Source organism: Dendroctonus ponderosae, unplaced genomic scaffold (assembly GCF_020466585.1).
Source record: "Dendroctonus ponderosae isolate FM_Combo_2020 unplaced genomic scaffold, Dpon_F_20191213v2 Dpon_F_20191213_1, whole genome shotgun sequence".
Lineage (NCBI taxonomy): Eukaryota > Metazoa > Arthropoda > Insecta > Coleoptera > Curculionidae > Dendroctonus > Dendroctonus ponderosae.
In genome coordinates, this window is record NW_026017110.1 from 61456627 (window position 1) to 61468995 (window position 12369).

The following is a 12369-nucleotide window of genomic DNA, read 5'->3' on the forward strand; positions in this document are numbered from 1 at the left end:
ATGAGGCCGAAAGTTTTTCGTTTTTTTATACAGAATGTCCAAAATCATACCTTTTGAAATTGAGTAACGTTTGACTGAAATTTCTCGGTAATTTTAAATGGGCCACTCTATAGGTTGTACGTGGTCAGACCGAAAATTTAAACTTTTTCGAAATTTTTTCAACTTTGTCGTCTAAATTTATTCGATTTTGGTAATGGCGATTTGTTACAATTTTGAACGGGATGAGGATTTTTACTGATTACTTTTTCTTTCATCTTATAACGATAAGACGCGTGTTGTAAACCACTAGAATATTTATAGAAAGTCTTCTAATAGTTTCCTCTGTACTGTGTACTAAAATCTTTCATTTTGACAACTTTCTGCGCAGTAATTGACAGAAAACTGTGTCTAAATGTCAAAATCGCTCCAAGTTTGACGTTTACGAGGGCCATATTCCTGGCCTGCTGGATTTTTTTTTAAAATTGGATCATTTCCGTAACAATCTGCCATTATCTGCAAAACTGTTGAGTTCAGAGGGATGATGTTGGGAAGTTTTTGGAAAAGTATGAAATTTTACGTTTGTTGTCGCCAAAACTTACAGGGTGTCCCTTGTAAGTAAGCGAAAAACTTCAGTCAAAAGTTATTCAATTTTCAACCGTAAGTTTTGGACATCCTGTACGAAATTACGGTGAAAATCACTCTGCATTGAGTAGACGAAAACGGATCTACTATTGTGGCAAATTATACATATCTTGCCTATCTCAGCCATTGATTTTAAAACGCTGAGAGACGCAAAATTACAGTTTAATTTTAGGTCATCATCAACAGGTATTGGTTAGGTATTTAAGTACCTACTGCGCTTTCAATTTTGTGTGAAATGCCAATAATGGGCGGAATTCTCGAAAATTTGAATAAAACTCACATAGGTAGTTAATTGTAAGATGAAATATCTTGCAATTGGTTTATTTTGTACTTAGACAACTACTAGCTACTATGGTATCTACTACATTTTTGTGCAAGCTTCACATCCAAATAGTGATAGCGATCATTTATGGATCTCTAGCTTATCAATGTTAAGTAACAAATAGCGACGATTCCTGTCGTTTTGCGTCGGCTGTAGTTCTGGTTTGAGATCCATTTCTTGAAATATACCTCATGCTATAATTGCTGCCAGTCCGGTGTATAAACGCCTTTTCTGGTGAGCAGCAGAGCGCCACTTTGAAACTTTCCCGAAAAGTTTTGGACATGAAGCCATAGATAATTGGATTAATGCAACTGTAAAACATTGGTGGGATTAGTCGCATCAGTTGAAGCTGTTCCATTAGATATGCTTACCTATTAAAGTACGACAAGAGATTGAAGGTACTTGACATATATTTGGCAAAACCTGTTCGTTGCTGACCGAGTACATTGTAAGCCGTTAGGATGTTATCCACTAGTACTGGTGTCCAACACAGAGCGAATAAAACTACAACTGTTACCAGCATGTAAATTACTTGCTTTACCATAGTTGTATCGTCTCTGTAATTTTTTACTTCTGATCTAATTTTCTTGTTTTCCATTGGTCTCAGTTCTTCCACGTACGTAGAACTGTTGGAGGGTTTTTGTCCTAAACTGAATAAGTAGCTTTGTAAATATTCGTGATCGTATAGCGGTGCTTAACAGCACTTACGAGCGATCATTGCACATAACGCGTCTGTGTTCCATAACTTTCCAAACTTCCCAGCAGATAAAAGTGTATGAATATGTCATTATACTAAATGGTATTATAAGGATTACAAGTAGCATGTACAGTTCATGGAATTTCCATAAGGATGGCTTTGAAGAATCTCGAACGCACCAACTATATTCATTGTGAAGACCCACCTCCATTAGATGCTGCAAAAGTAATTAACCAATTTAGTACATTGCGTTTTTAAATTAAACATTTACATAATTGATTATGAGGCGCGTAATGCTTCCACAATTTTCTATTTGGAAAATTCGCCTCAAAAGGAGCTTTGGAAAGACCGAATTATTTGCTACGAATTGATAATGATTGCACTTTTGGTATAAAAAACCTATTCTTTATCAACATGTAATTAGGCTCAAATGGTGGCATCGGTTTTGATAAGCATTCTGTTTTTTACAAAAAAAAATTACATGAAACTTGAACTCACCAACGCGTCAAGAATTTTCTACTCTGATATGTGTGATACTTAACAGGCGACGCTCGTATTACAGAACTCCACCATTTGCGCCATTAATTTGTCGGTTAATTACAAAATTGAAACTGGTGAGTTTTTCGAGTTTTCATACCGTCGTATATAAGATTTTTTTCCAAACGTTATGCAAGCACGATTGGTGTGTACCTTGAGCGGTGGTTTGCGCGGCGCAACAGCAAAAGAAAAAAAATCTATTCGACGGTATAAAAACTCGAAAAACCCGTAAGTTTTATTTGAAGAATGCAACTTACCCATAAGACTAAAGTGGGGACAGCAAGCAATATAGAAACAATCCATATGGCTAAAATAATAGATTTGGCTTGGCTCAGGGTGCAGATGTATTTCGATCGCACTGGATGTACAATCGCGTAGTATCTGAAATTTATTAAATTGTTTTTAGCTTAAAAACATATTAACTCCTTATACAGTTCTACTATTATTACCTTTCGATACTAATTGCAGTCAGGGTAAGCACTGAGCAAATGGTTGACAAGTTCTGCATATAGTGAACACTTTTACATAAAAATACACCCATTGTCCAAGTATATGAGAATAACTTTGCTACCTACAAAATTGAAACAAAATATTCACAGTGTAAATTCGTAGTGGGAAGTGAAGTTCGTGTTTTTCTTAATTTTTTCTCACCTTAAGGAAAATATGTGGGAAAGTTGTGATTGCAATAATTTCCCAAATTATGAGAGAAAATACAAGCTTTTTAAATTTGCGGAAGCACCCGTAGAATTTAAAAATGTGATAATATACAGGGTGTTCCGTAAATATGTTAAAATATTTTAACAACGTATTCTCCTACTCATTTTAGAGGGGGGTCTTCCTGAAATTTTTTTTAATGTGTGGTCTCATTTGTTAGATATTTGATCTCCAAAATGGCGAATAATATTGGTTTTTGTTGTTTTTCTTTAAAACGGTTAAACATAGAAACTTCAATTTCGGTACACATTATAAACGAATTGAGTGCCATTCTATGGTAGTGTTTTGTAGTTCAGTTTACTTTTATACAGGGTAGAAATGTGGAACTCCTACTTTTGTTTTGTTCAGAACTTTTTTGTATGCACTTAAACTTTTATCAACATAATTTTTTAAGTTGCTACATATTATTTATCAACTTTTTTAGCTATTATTGTTTTTTATTAAAAAAGTACAATTAAAAAATTTTTGTAGGGTGTTCCATTTAAAATAAGCAAGTTGATACCAACTTCCGGTTTAACCGGAAGTGTGGCCATCTTGAAAATGACTTCGGCACACTGTTTAATTTTCAAATTTTCCCTAATTATAATTCGCCAGATATCGATCGCGGCGGTTCTCGGTGGGACACCCTGTATAGACTTAGTTTTACTACTGACACGGATAATTGCCTAAATTTTTTTTCTCATTAATTTTTTGTGTCATTGAGTGCGACGTGTGAAGTGTCATTTGAAAGCCTGACATTTATTTGTCAAACTGCGGCGATATAATTTATCGGTCTCTAGAAAACAGATAAAAGTTCTATGAAAAGCTGCTGGGAAAAGTGAAAAGTTAGTGAATCTTAAAGTCAATAATAGTGGAAATGGATGGAATCTCATTTGAACTAAGCGAGAGGTGGGAAAACTAAAAATAATGAAAAAAAAGTGAGTAGCTCCCTGCACTTGGCGCATTAGTGGTCGATTCTGGATATTTTGATTTCGCAAATTATGAGAATTCTGGAATTTTACTATCTATTATTAAACCTATCAACCACGCGCCTCCACTGGCAACTGAAAAAACTACCATTAATTTTCCATTACGAGTCACGCCCTAAAATTCGCGCATAATAAGAAACACCCTGTCTTTATAAACATATTGAAAGGATTACTGGAAAATGTACATTGAAAAATTGGAGCAGGCGTTTCCTTGTCATTTCTGAGCCCATAAAATTAAATGTTTATTAAATATATGACGCCATTCTATTTGTTTGAATAATTTGAATTTAATAGATATTATAAATTACGAACAGTAAAACAGGAGTTAAACAAATTAGATCGATTTATACGATCATCGTGCAGTCATGTTCTGGGTTTTCAGTTTTATTAAGCAACTTTGATGTTTTATAGTTTAAATGCGGTGCCAAATTAAATCATCAACACCTTTCCTACAGTGGGGATTTTCGAACTAACAATGTTGAATTTGTTGCTTGCGTATTTAGTTTGTCTTACCTTTACCGGAATGCAGAATATAATCAATAGCAAATCTGAAGAGGCTAGACTTGATAGGAAAACATTGGTCACACTGTGCATTCTGCCATATCGAAAAGTGGTGAATATGATCAAGCAATTTCCGGTCATTCCTAGAATGAAGCTAAATCCATATACTATTAACGTGGGAGCTAATTCTGCCCAATCAAAAATTGAGTGAGAATCAGCTGCATCATAAGCGGTCATTTCCGTGCTGAAACTATCAGTTGCATCAGTAGAAGCCATTCTGTCTTAGGTCCGGTTTTTCTTTGTTCTAGTTCAGTTCTTGAATAGCAAGCTTTGAACTCTCAAGTCTGAACGGAACGAATGTATAGCATTTTTCACCTGAAATTAACAAGAATTATTTCAAGTCAAATTTACACGGAAAGATTGGTTGTTATGACTGAATCGAATTTTCAAGTAGTTTCTGTAGCTCAAATGGGGCCTGAAAAACTTCGAAAAAAGCAGCGTCATTTTTGAGTCAATATTGGAACTCAAAAAAAAAACACGCAAATCTAAAACTTCGTGAAACCAAGACTTTTTTGAGAAAACTGCCAACATTTCCCTATCGATGGTTCGCTTTCTAAAAAACCATTTATTTCTTTCTGAAATGATTGATGTAAAAATGAGCGTTCTTGCTTATTTTGCTTCCGATAAATGGGCAAAAACGGGACGGAAAACATGAAATTTTGCCATAATCTTTGCCGTGTCTGATATTAAAATTTCTCATTCTGGGTCAAAAAAACTTAAATTTTCTCACTCGTGTTGTTATGACTGAATCGAATCTTCAATTCGCTATCCAACGATGCCAAAACGAAGTCTGTGGCTCAAATGGGGCCTGAGCAACTTCGAAAAAAGCAGCGTCATGTTTGAGTCGATTTTCCAACTCAAAGAAAAACACGCAAATCTAAAACTTCGTGAAATCAAGACTTTTTTGAGAAAACTGCCAACATTTCCTTATCGATGGTTCACTTTCTAAAAAGGCCATTTAGTGCTCTGGTATGATGTAAAAATGAGCGTTCTTGCTTATTTTGCTTCCGAGAAATGAGCAAAAAATACGGACGGAAAACATAAAATTTTGGCAAAATTCTTAAGATTGTGTTGGTTGAGGAACGCAATTATTATCCACTCTGTTAATTTTTTACGAAATTTTTTTTCGACTTTTTGTTAATTTTTTACGAAACAACCGTGAGATTAGTGCAATGCGAAAAAATCTGTTCGATATTTCAATGTTATCTGTGTAGGTATTAACGAACATACGCCCCATATCACTAAACAAGCATTTTAGCAGTAAAACGATATGCTTTTCAGATAAATTTATTGGATGTTGGGTTCTGGGGATTCAATCATTAAGTTAATTGATTTGAAACGAATGTCAAAGATTTAAATGCGTTTAGTATGATAAGAGAACATGGATTACATTAGATGACGTCAATTATTTGTTGAATGAAATTATTTTATTTATCAACAACAGCAAGAAATCAGCTAGATAGTAAGACTTTTCAAAAATGTTCTCTCTTGATGCCACATTTACCTCAATTAATATCACTTATGATGACACTAATATGTGAAAACTTCTTGAATGAGTATTTTGTGCAGGTCAAGTATACAACGATTCACGTCAGTCTTGTTAGTTTAATAAACTGTTATTGATACTAGAATAATAAACTCTGCAAAACTTGCTACCAATACTTTCCTTGTCGGTGCTTTATTATGATGGTTTGATTAATAAACAGTCAACAGCACGAGATTAAATTTCGATCCTGTTAATTAAACGTAAAAGGCGTCAGCCAGCAGGAGATGCAACTCCTGGACCTGGATACAAAAGACCTATTTAATCTATCGTTCGGAATCCAAATATATCGGCATCAGGGATTTCATCTTCATAAATATTTAATGTATAATTTTTATTATCCATGCATTCGCAGTGTCTTTCTTCTTCAGCGCTTCAGATATTATTAATATTTCAGCCAATTCCGCTAATTGCATGTCAAATATCTGCCTACAACACACATTGCTTTCATTGCCTCAAGTGGAATATGCTTTATAGATAATATTTTATTAAAAGCTATAAAATGTGCAAGTAGTAAATGCATTCAATGTAAACGATTTTAAGCGTTTTTGGCTGATGCTAAATGAAAATTCAGGAGAATATACAAGATTCAATATTACGCACAGGGTGATACCTACTGGAAACGTTTCGCTAAACTTTTGTAATTTGTAGGTTTTTATGTTTTTTCCAAAGTTTTCATCATTAACAAAGTAAGTTGCAGTTTATCTCAATAAAAATATCGTCATCTATTGGCTCAAAATTGAGATTATAGAAAAAACGATCTTAGTTTTCATCACCCGTGTACTTTGAGGTTTCATGATTTGAACCGAATGAACTAAATTCCAGTATTTCCGTAGCACGTTTTCCATTTAGATCCCGAAGTAATATGTTTCATTTATGACAACAAGAGTTTATATTTACGAAAAGAGAAATAAACAATGTTTTATAAACTGGAAATTGATTGGCGCTAGGCCAATGTTTGCAAACGAACAAGTTGATGTTTGCCGTCAAATTGTTACTGCGAATTTCAACTGCAATTCCAATAGCTACTTTGATTTTTTTTTTATGTAAGTTGAGTGGTAGGCAACATTTATAATTTTCCTATGAAGCATAAGACACACGGAACACTGGCTGCTCAGCACAAAACATAATCATATATTTCCGTAAATATAACACAGGTAATTAGGTTTTTTCACGCTTGATTTCAAGTTACACACAGACTGTTGCGCAATTAGCTTAGCAATTTATCAATGAGAAGAATACATATATGGAATATATAGGGCAAATTTGGAAATTTTCGACGCAATTGACTCACGAGAAGTTTTTTTTGAAGAAACATATAAATGTCATAAAGGCAAATACTGTGGTTTTCACTCAATATATTTGAAGGTTTGATCGCAACCCAGTATAATATGTATAATTACAACTGTATTTATTTGTAACTTTTTTGTTTCCTGTTTAAATAATTACTGTATAAAAATCGTTAGTTTCAATCAAATTGGGTTCGTGTATTAGTTTATGCCGACCATTCAATTATTTTTGCTCGGATGGTTTATAGCAAAATAACAAACGCAGATAAAAACTCATATAAATCAAGACGTTCTAAAAATAGTGCTTTTAGCTTGGGCTCTGCTTATTTTTTGTTGCGTTTTGCCAATTAACTAAGGACTGTTCTTTCAAATCCTTAAAACGAAAACGGTACATTTTTTCCGTGAAAAATCTAGCTATTGCCGATCAACGCAAAACGTTTGTCTAGATATATCGAAAGAACTGTCGTCACTGTTAAACTAGAATAAATTCAATTTTCCACGTGTCTTTGATCTGATTTGGTTGTTTGGACGTTTGTCGGTCAATTTATTTCCAAAACTGATAGTCATTAATAATTTGGATTTTCTCATTATATTTTTTGTAGCTCTGTTTATGTTTATTTAAAAAATTAAAAAAACAGTCCCCACCGAAGACCAAATAAACGCTTTTTGAAACTAGTTCTAAAACAAAATAGTCAACACTGGATTAAAAGAGTTTTTCTGTTACTTCAATCATATTTGTTATATTGAATCCCCGCAAAGTAGGACCCGAAACAAAATAAAAAAGCGAACATTCATTTTGAAAACTTTACCTACCGAACCAGCTTTATTTCCCTGTCTTATTGATGTTAATAAAATATTTACTTAATCCAGGAAAATACTTACAGTTTCCAGACAAACTATCGAAACCCGGTTTGAGTAATCACTTTCAGCGGAACTGAAACACTATTAACATTTAGCGCCAGAAGGTATGGATGTGTTGTGTATATGACAAGGCATCTCTCAAAATATGGCTATATTTAATCTTATCCAGTTTCCATACGCTAGAAAATCGAGGAATATGGGGAAAATAATCCAATGCCCTGCATAGCCGCACTGGTTCAATAGATCGAATGTTACCACTTATATACAAGAACTTTTTTGTAGATATTTGTCTGATGGCTGCTTAGAATGACCGGGAAAAGCAAGATGTTGCTCTAATTTGCTATATAGCTGGAATGCTGGAAAATGCAGTGAGATTGGTGATCGCGCTCTAATTGATATTTGCTTTCACATAAATAGCGAAATTTCCCGCTAGCTGCGAACTAATCAGCCAATAATCGACTGAATAAATTTGAAAAATTATTACTTTTTTAATTAATCTGATTGGGATCTGTGCTTTCTTAGAACATTCCGCAAGTTTGCTCAGGTTTCCTTCCTTCTGTTTTTACTATTTTTTTTAACTTAAATTTACAAGACTTATTGGGAATTTCGAAACCAAATTTTCCAGTTTCGTGGTGCTTTGTTACGCCAGCGACAATTTAAAAGTTTTTTTATTGCTTCATTTCCGGAATGTCTCCCCTCTATTTCCATTCCATTCATTTCTTATTTCTTAATACTCCAACTAACTACTTTACGAGCTGTTTGTAAAAAGTGCGTTTTTTGTAAAATGGGGAAAATAACAAATACGTTTAAGCTTTTTTAATTTATGATTTTATTTACAAAATATTATAAGTTGAAAATAAACCTACCCGAAGTAATCTTCAGCAATTTTGCTGGAACCTAAACAATTTTTTTAACGCTGTTTACATAAAACAGGTATATGCAGGTGTGGTAAACGATATTTTTTCTGACAAAGCAAGCACTTTTTCCATTACGTGTACAAGGGAAACCGATAAAGATGTGCAACGTGTTCTCATTCTATTACTTTGACGGCAGAGAAAATGTTTACCAGATCTGTTTTTATACAATAGATTTAAGAGATCGTTGTACTATTGGCACAAACTACAATGTTGAAAACAAATAAAAAATAGAAAAAAGTGATGATAAAATGTGCCAAATATTTGTACTGGTTATCTAGTTTTAGCCAAATTAGAATCAGCAGAAGATTATGTATGTCGACTACGTTATGATATTCAATAAAGTTATGACACTAAAAGCATTATATGTCGAAATATTAAGCAATAATACAAGTTGCCTAAAAAAACCATTGCCTATTAAGCTAACAATCCCAATAACTATTCTATAGACATTCACAACTTAATTTTACTTAGTTAAACCTTGTACAATTCAGTGATTACTCTTCTGAGATGGTCAAGAGTAGTTTAAAATTAATAAGGAGCAGAGTGGTTTAACTTGATTCCCACTACTATACAATGTACAAAAACTAGATTCTTATAAAAAATTAAACTACTTTTTCTACATTCTCTTTAAAGTACTGCTAATTTCTCCAGAACAAAATAAACTGGTTGACCCAAATGGGATTAGACATCACATAAGTATCATCCTTAATGATGATTAAATAAATCGATCCCACTAATACACATCTACGCTGAACTAAAGTAAAACTAACTTGGATTAAACGAGCCTCACCATAGTCTAAAAACTAAGAAGTTTTATTTATAAAATCAATAGAACCAAAGCAGTTCTAGCACGAAAATCAAAAATAATTTACAAGTATTATAGCCCGAAATCCAAAAAGAATTTACAATTATTAACCTGACACCTTAATGGTTTAGGCGCGTTTAAGGGCTAATGTCAGATTAATACATTACAACTTTTCATTGTAGTTACTATAAACATACGCCTGTTGATAACGAAATTTTGTGTAAAAATAGTAAGCATCTAGAATGCATTATTGCACCCAGAAGCCATGCCATTTGTTTCAGTCAGCCACATTGCTTCATTCACTTATCTTATTTAATATTTACAATTTTTATGAAAAGGCATTTTCATCACCTGAAAGTTTTTATAAAAATATATCATTCTGCATCTTTTAACATAAAAAATATTACACGAAAAATAAATGCTTAAACAATGGCAAGGTTCTCTCAAGCCGACACCTGACGGCATCTGGCTCGCTTGTGCAAGCTTGAGAGAACCTCGTAACAAAGAAAGAACGAAATCATTTCAAGTTGAACAGAAAATACGGTTAAGGAATTTTTGAAAACGTTAAAGCAAGAGTAAATTAACGTTTTAGTCTTTTTGATTCTGTGGAGGGTCTTTGCGTTCTGTTGTGCCGTTCATCCCGTTGCTTGATCGTGGTACCATTAAAATTGATCCATCGGCTGCTGTCTGAAGGCTGTATTGATACGGCGAGTACTGATTACCATCTGCGTCACGTAAATTCTGAAAAATCATTCTTCATTTTAGCAGTTGTAGATAGGTTCATTCAAAAAATGCTTGTTTCTCATAAAATTTTGCTTACTAACCAACTAAAGATAACTGCTTAATTTCGCGGTTGATATGCATTGTAAACCTGCCCCCAGAACAAACAACATATGTTTATCTGATAAACACGTCTTAAATTTAATTTTGCAATGATCATCACGTCCCATTTACTTGGGTACTTATACGGGCCTGATAATGCCAAACGATAAGAATTWAARCACAATTCGTGAAATTGTAATAAGTAAGTCTAAACAAATAACTATGCGAAGCAGTAAATTTGGATTATTAGAAAACAATATTTGTATCGAAACGGMATGCTTATTTCGCGAACTTCCGAGTGTCACTGTAGTTTATAGGTAGTCGTCAAGAAACAATTACTTACAAGACGCGTACTTATGTAGGTATATTGAGCTGAAGCGACACACTTGAATTTTCAAATAATCATATGATTGGTAGTCAATCAAAACACATGTATAATATTAACTCGGTCGTTAGATTTTTCGATTACCATACGACACATATTTCAATAGTGTTAAGATAATAACGCGTGATGGAAATATTTGGAGGAAAAAGGGTTTTGCCTGCCAATTCTACACGAGCAAATTTTATATTTTAACATAAAAAACAGTAAACATGGTAAAATTACCTGAAATACGTGTCTATACAGTTGTTGGTATTTGTCCTGCATTCGCTTCAACTCCACCAAAGAATATTTGTGTTCATTCATTATGGACATTTTTCTGTCCCTCATTTCTTTCACTTCGTCGGCTAAGCTCAGAATCTGGTCGAGTTTCCTCTTTCGGCAATTTTGGGCAGCCACTTTATTTTTGCCTCGCCTCCGAATGTCCCTGATGAGGCTAAGCTGAGCCTCGCTGAGGTCATACTTGGATAGGCGCTCGTTAAACTCGTCCATAGGCAGATTAATGATATCATCCACGGTGATGGGAATATTCAATGCTCTAGCTCGTTTTTCATCCCTGCTCAAATGCTCCTCTTCAGACCTGCGAGACTTTCCCTTATCTCGCGAAACAGGCCGTTGCATCGGACCAGAATTCTCAGCTGGCAAATGGTAGGTATGATTGTGCTGAATGTGGTCCACAGTTCGAGGCAGGTGGGTGAACTCAGCAGAGCAAGAGTATTTGATTTCGGGCACTTTGGCCCTGGAAGTCGAATTCTCTTGCTGGAAGGAGTTGGTAGGGTCTCGGTATTCTGAGAAACCCGATGTGTGAAATCTTTTTCCATACATGAGGTGCTTCTTCTGGGGAACTGGGTTCATTCGCGCATTCTCTGACAAACGGTTGGAGTAACTGTAGTCGAACGGGCGGTATTTGTTTTGATAATCCTGGGAATAGGGCTCCCCATTGGTGGTGTGACCGGAATCGGATCCAGCGTCACACCATTCTCCATCGGAAAGCGATGGAACTCGTTCGGACCCCATAGAGCTGACAGCGCTATCACTGGACGTATCCAAACGCTCCATATCATGTCTCGATACACTAGTTGTTACTGCGGTATTATTCATGCTCATGTTGCTCACAGTATTGTTGCTTTCCAGCATTCGCATTGTGTACATCCCTGCAATAAAAGAGCACGTTTATACGAAACCATTATGTTATATCAGACTATGAAGGCTTTCACGGCCGGTCAGATTACATTTAGGTCTATCGGAATTTCTTCCTGACGTTTCGTCCACAACTGCGGTGGACATTTTCAAAGGCGATGAGGCAGTGGGCGAAGTGATCTCCCGTGCT

At 34.7% G+C, this 12369-nt stretch overlaps 2 protein-coding genes across 6 annotated transcripts in view; both read right to left on the minus strand.

Moving 5' to 3' along the window:
• Window positions 1-904: 904 nt before the first annotated feature.
• LOC109540878 (pyroglutamylated RF-amide peptide receptor) lies at window positions 905-8502 on the minus strand. 2 transcript variants are annotated; one of them, XM_019909382.2, is made up of 7 exons: window positions 8135-8502; window positions 4373-4735; window positions 2627-2748; window positions 2435-2558; window positions 1652-1857; window positions 1315-1593; window positions 905-1254 (listed from the first exon to the last, which is right to left on the minus strand). In XM_019909382.2, the coding sequence occupies exons 2-7, from the start codon at window positions 4634-4636 to the stop codon at window positions 1053-1055; spliced, it is 1197 nt and encodes a 398-aa protein (XP_019764941.1). In that variant the 5' UTR covers window positions 4637-4735; window positions 8135-8502; the 3' UTR covers window positions 905-1052. The 2 variants fall into 2 exon arrangements, with proteins under 2 accessions (XP_019764941.1, XP_019764942.1); XM_019909383.2 differs by lacking the exon at window positions 8135-8502 and adding an exon at window positions 5925-6070.
• Window positions 8503-8922: 420 nt separating this feature from the next.
• LOC109540866 (segmentation protein cap'n'collar) overlaps window positions 8923-12369 on the minus strand; it is a 61579-nt gene continuing 58132 nt past the window's right edge. For all 4 annotated transcript variants that reach the window (XM_019909362.2, XM_019909366.2, XM_019909365.2 and 1 more), the window contains 2 exons: window positions 11265-12193; window positions 8923-10576 (listed from right to left, as the gene is read on the minus strand). In XM_019909362.2, coding sequence (XP_019764921.1) covers window positions 10424-10576; window positions 11265-12193 — 1082 coding nt within the window. In that variant the 3' untranslated portion in view covers window positions 8923-10423. The remainder of the gene's footprint in view (window positions 10577-11264; window positions 12194-12369) is intronic.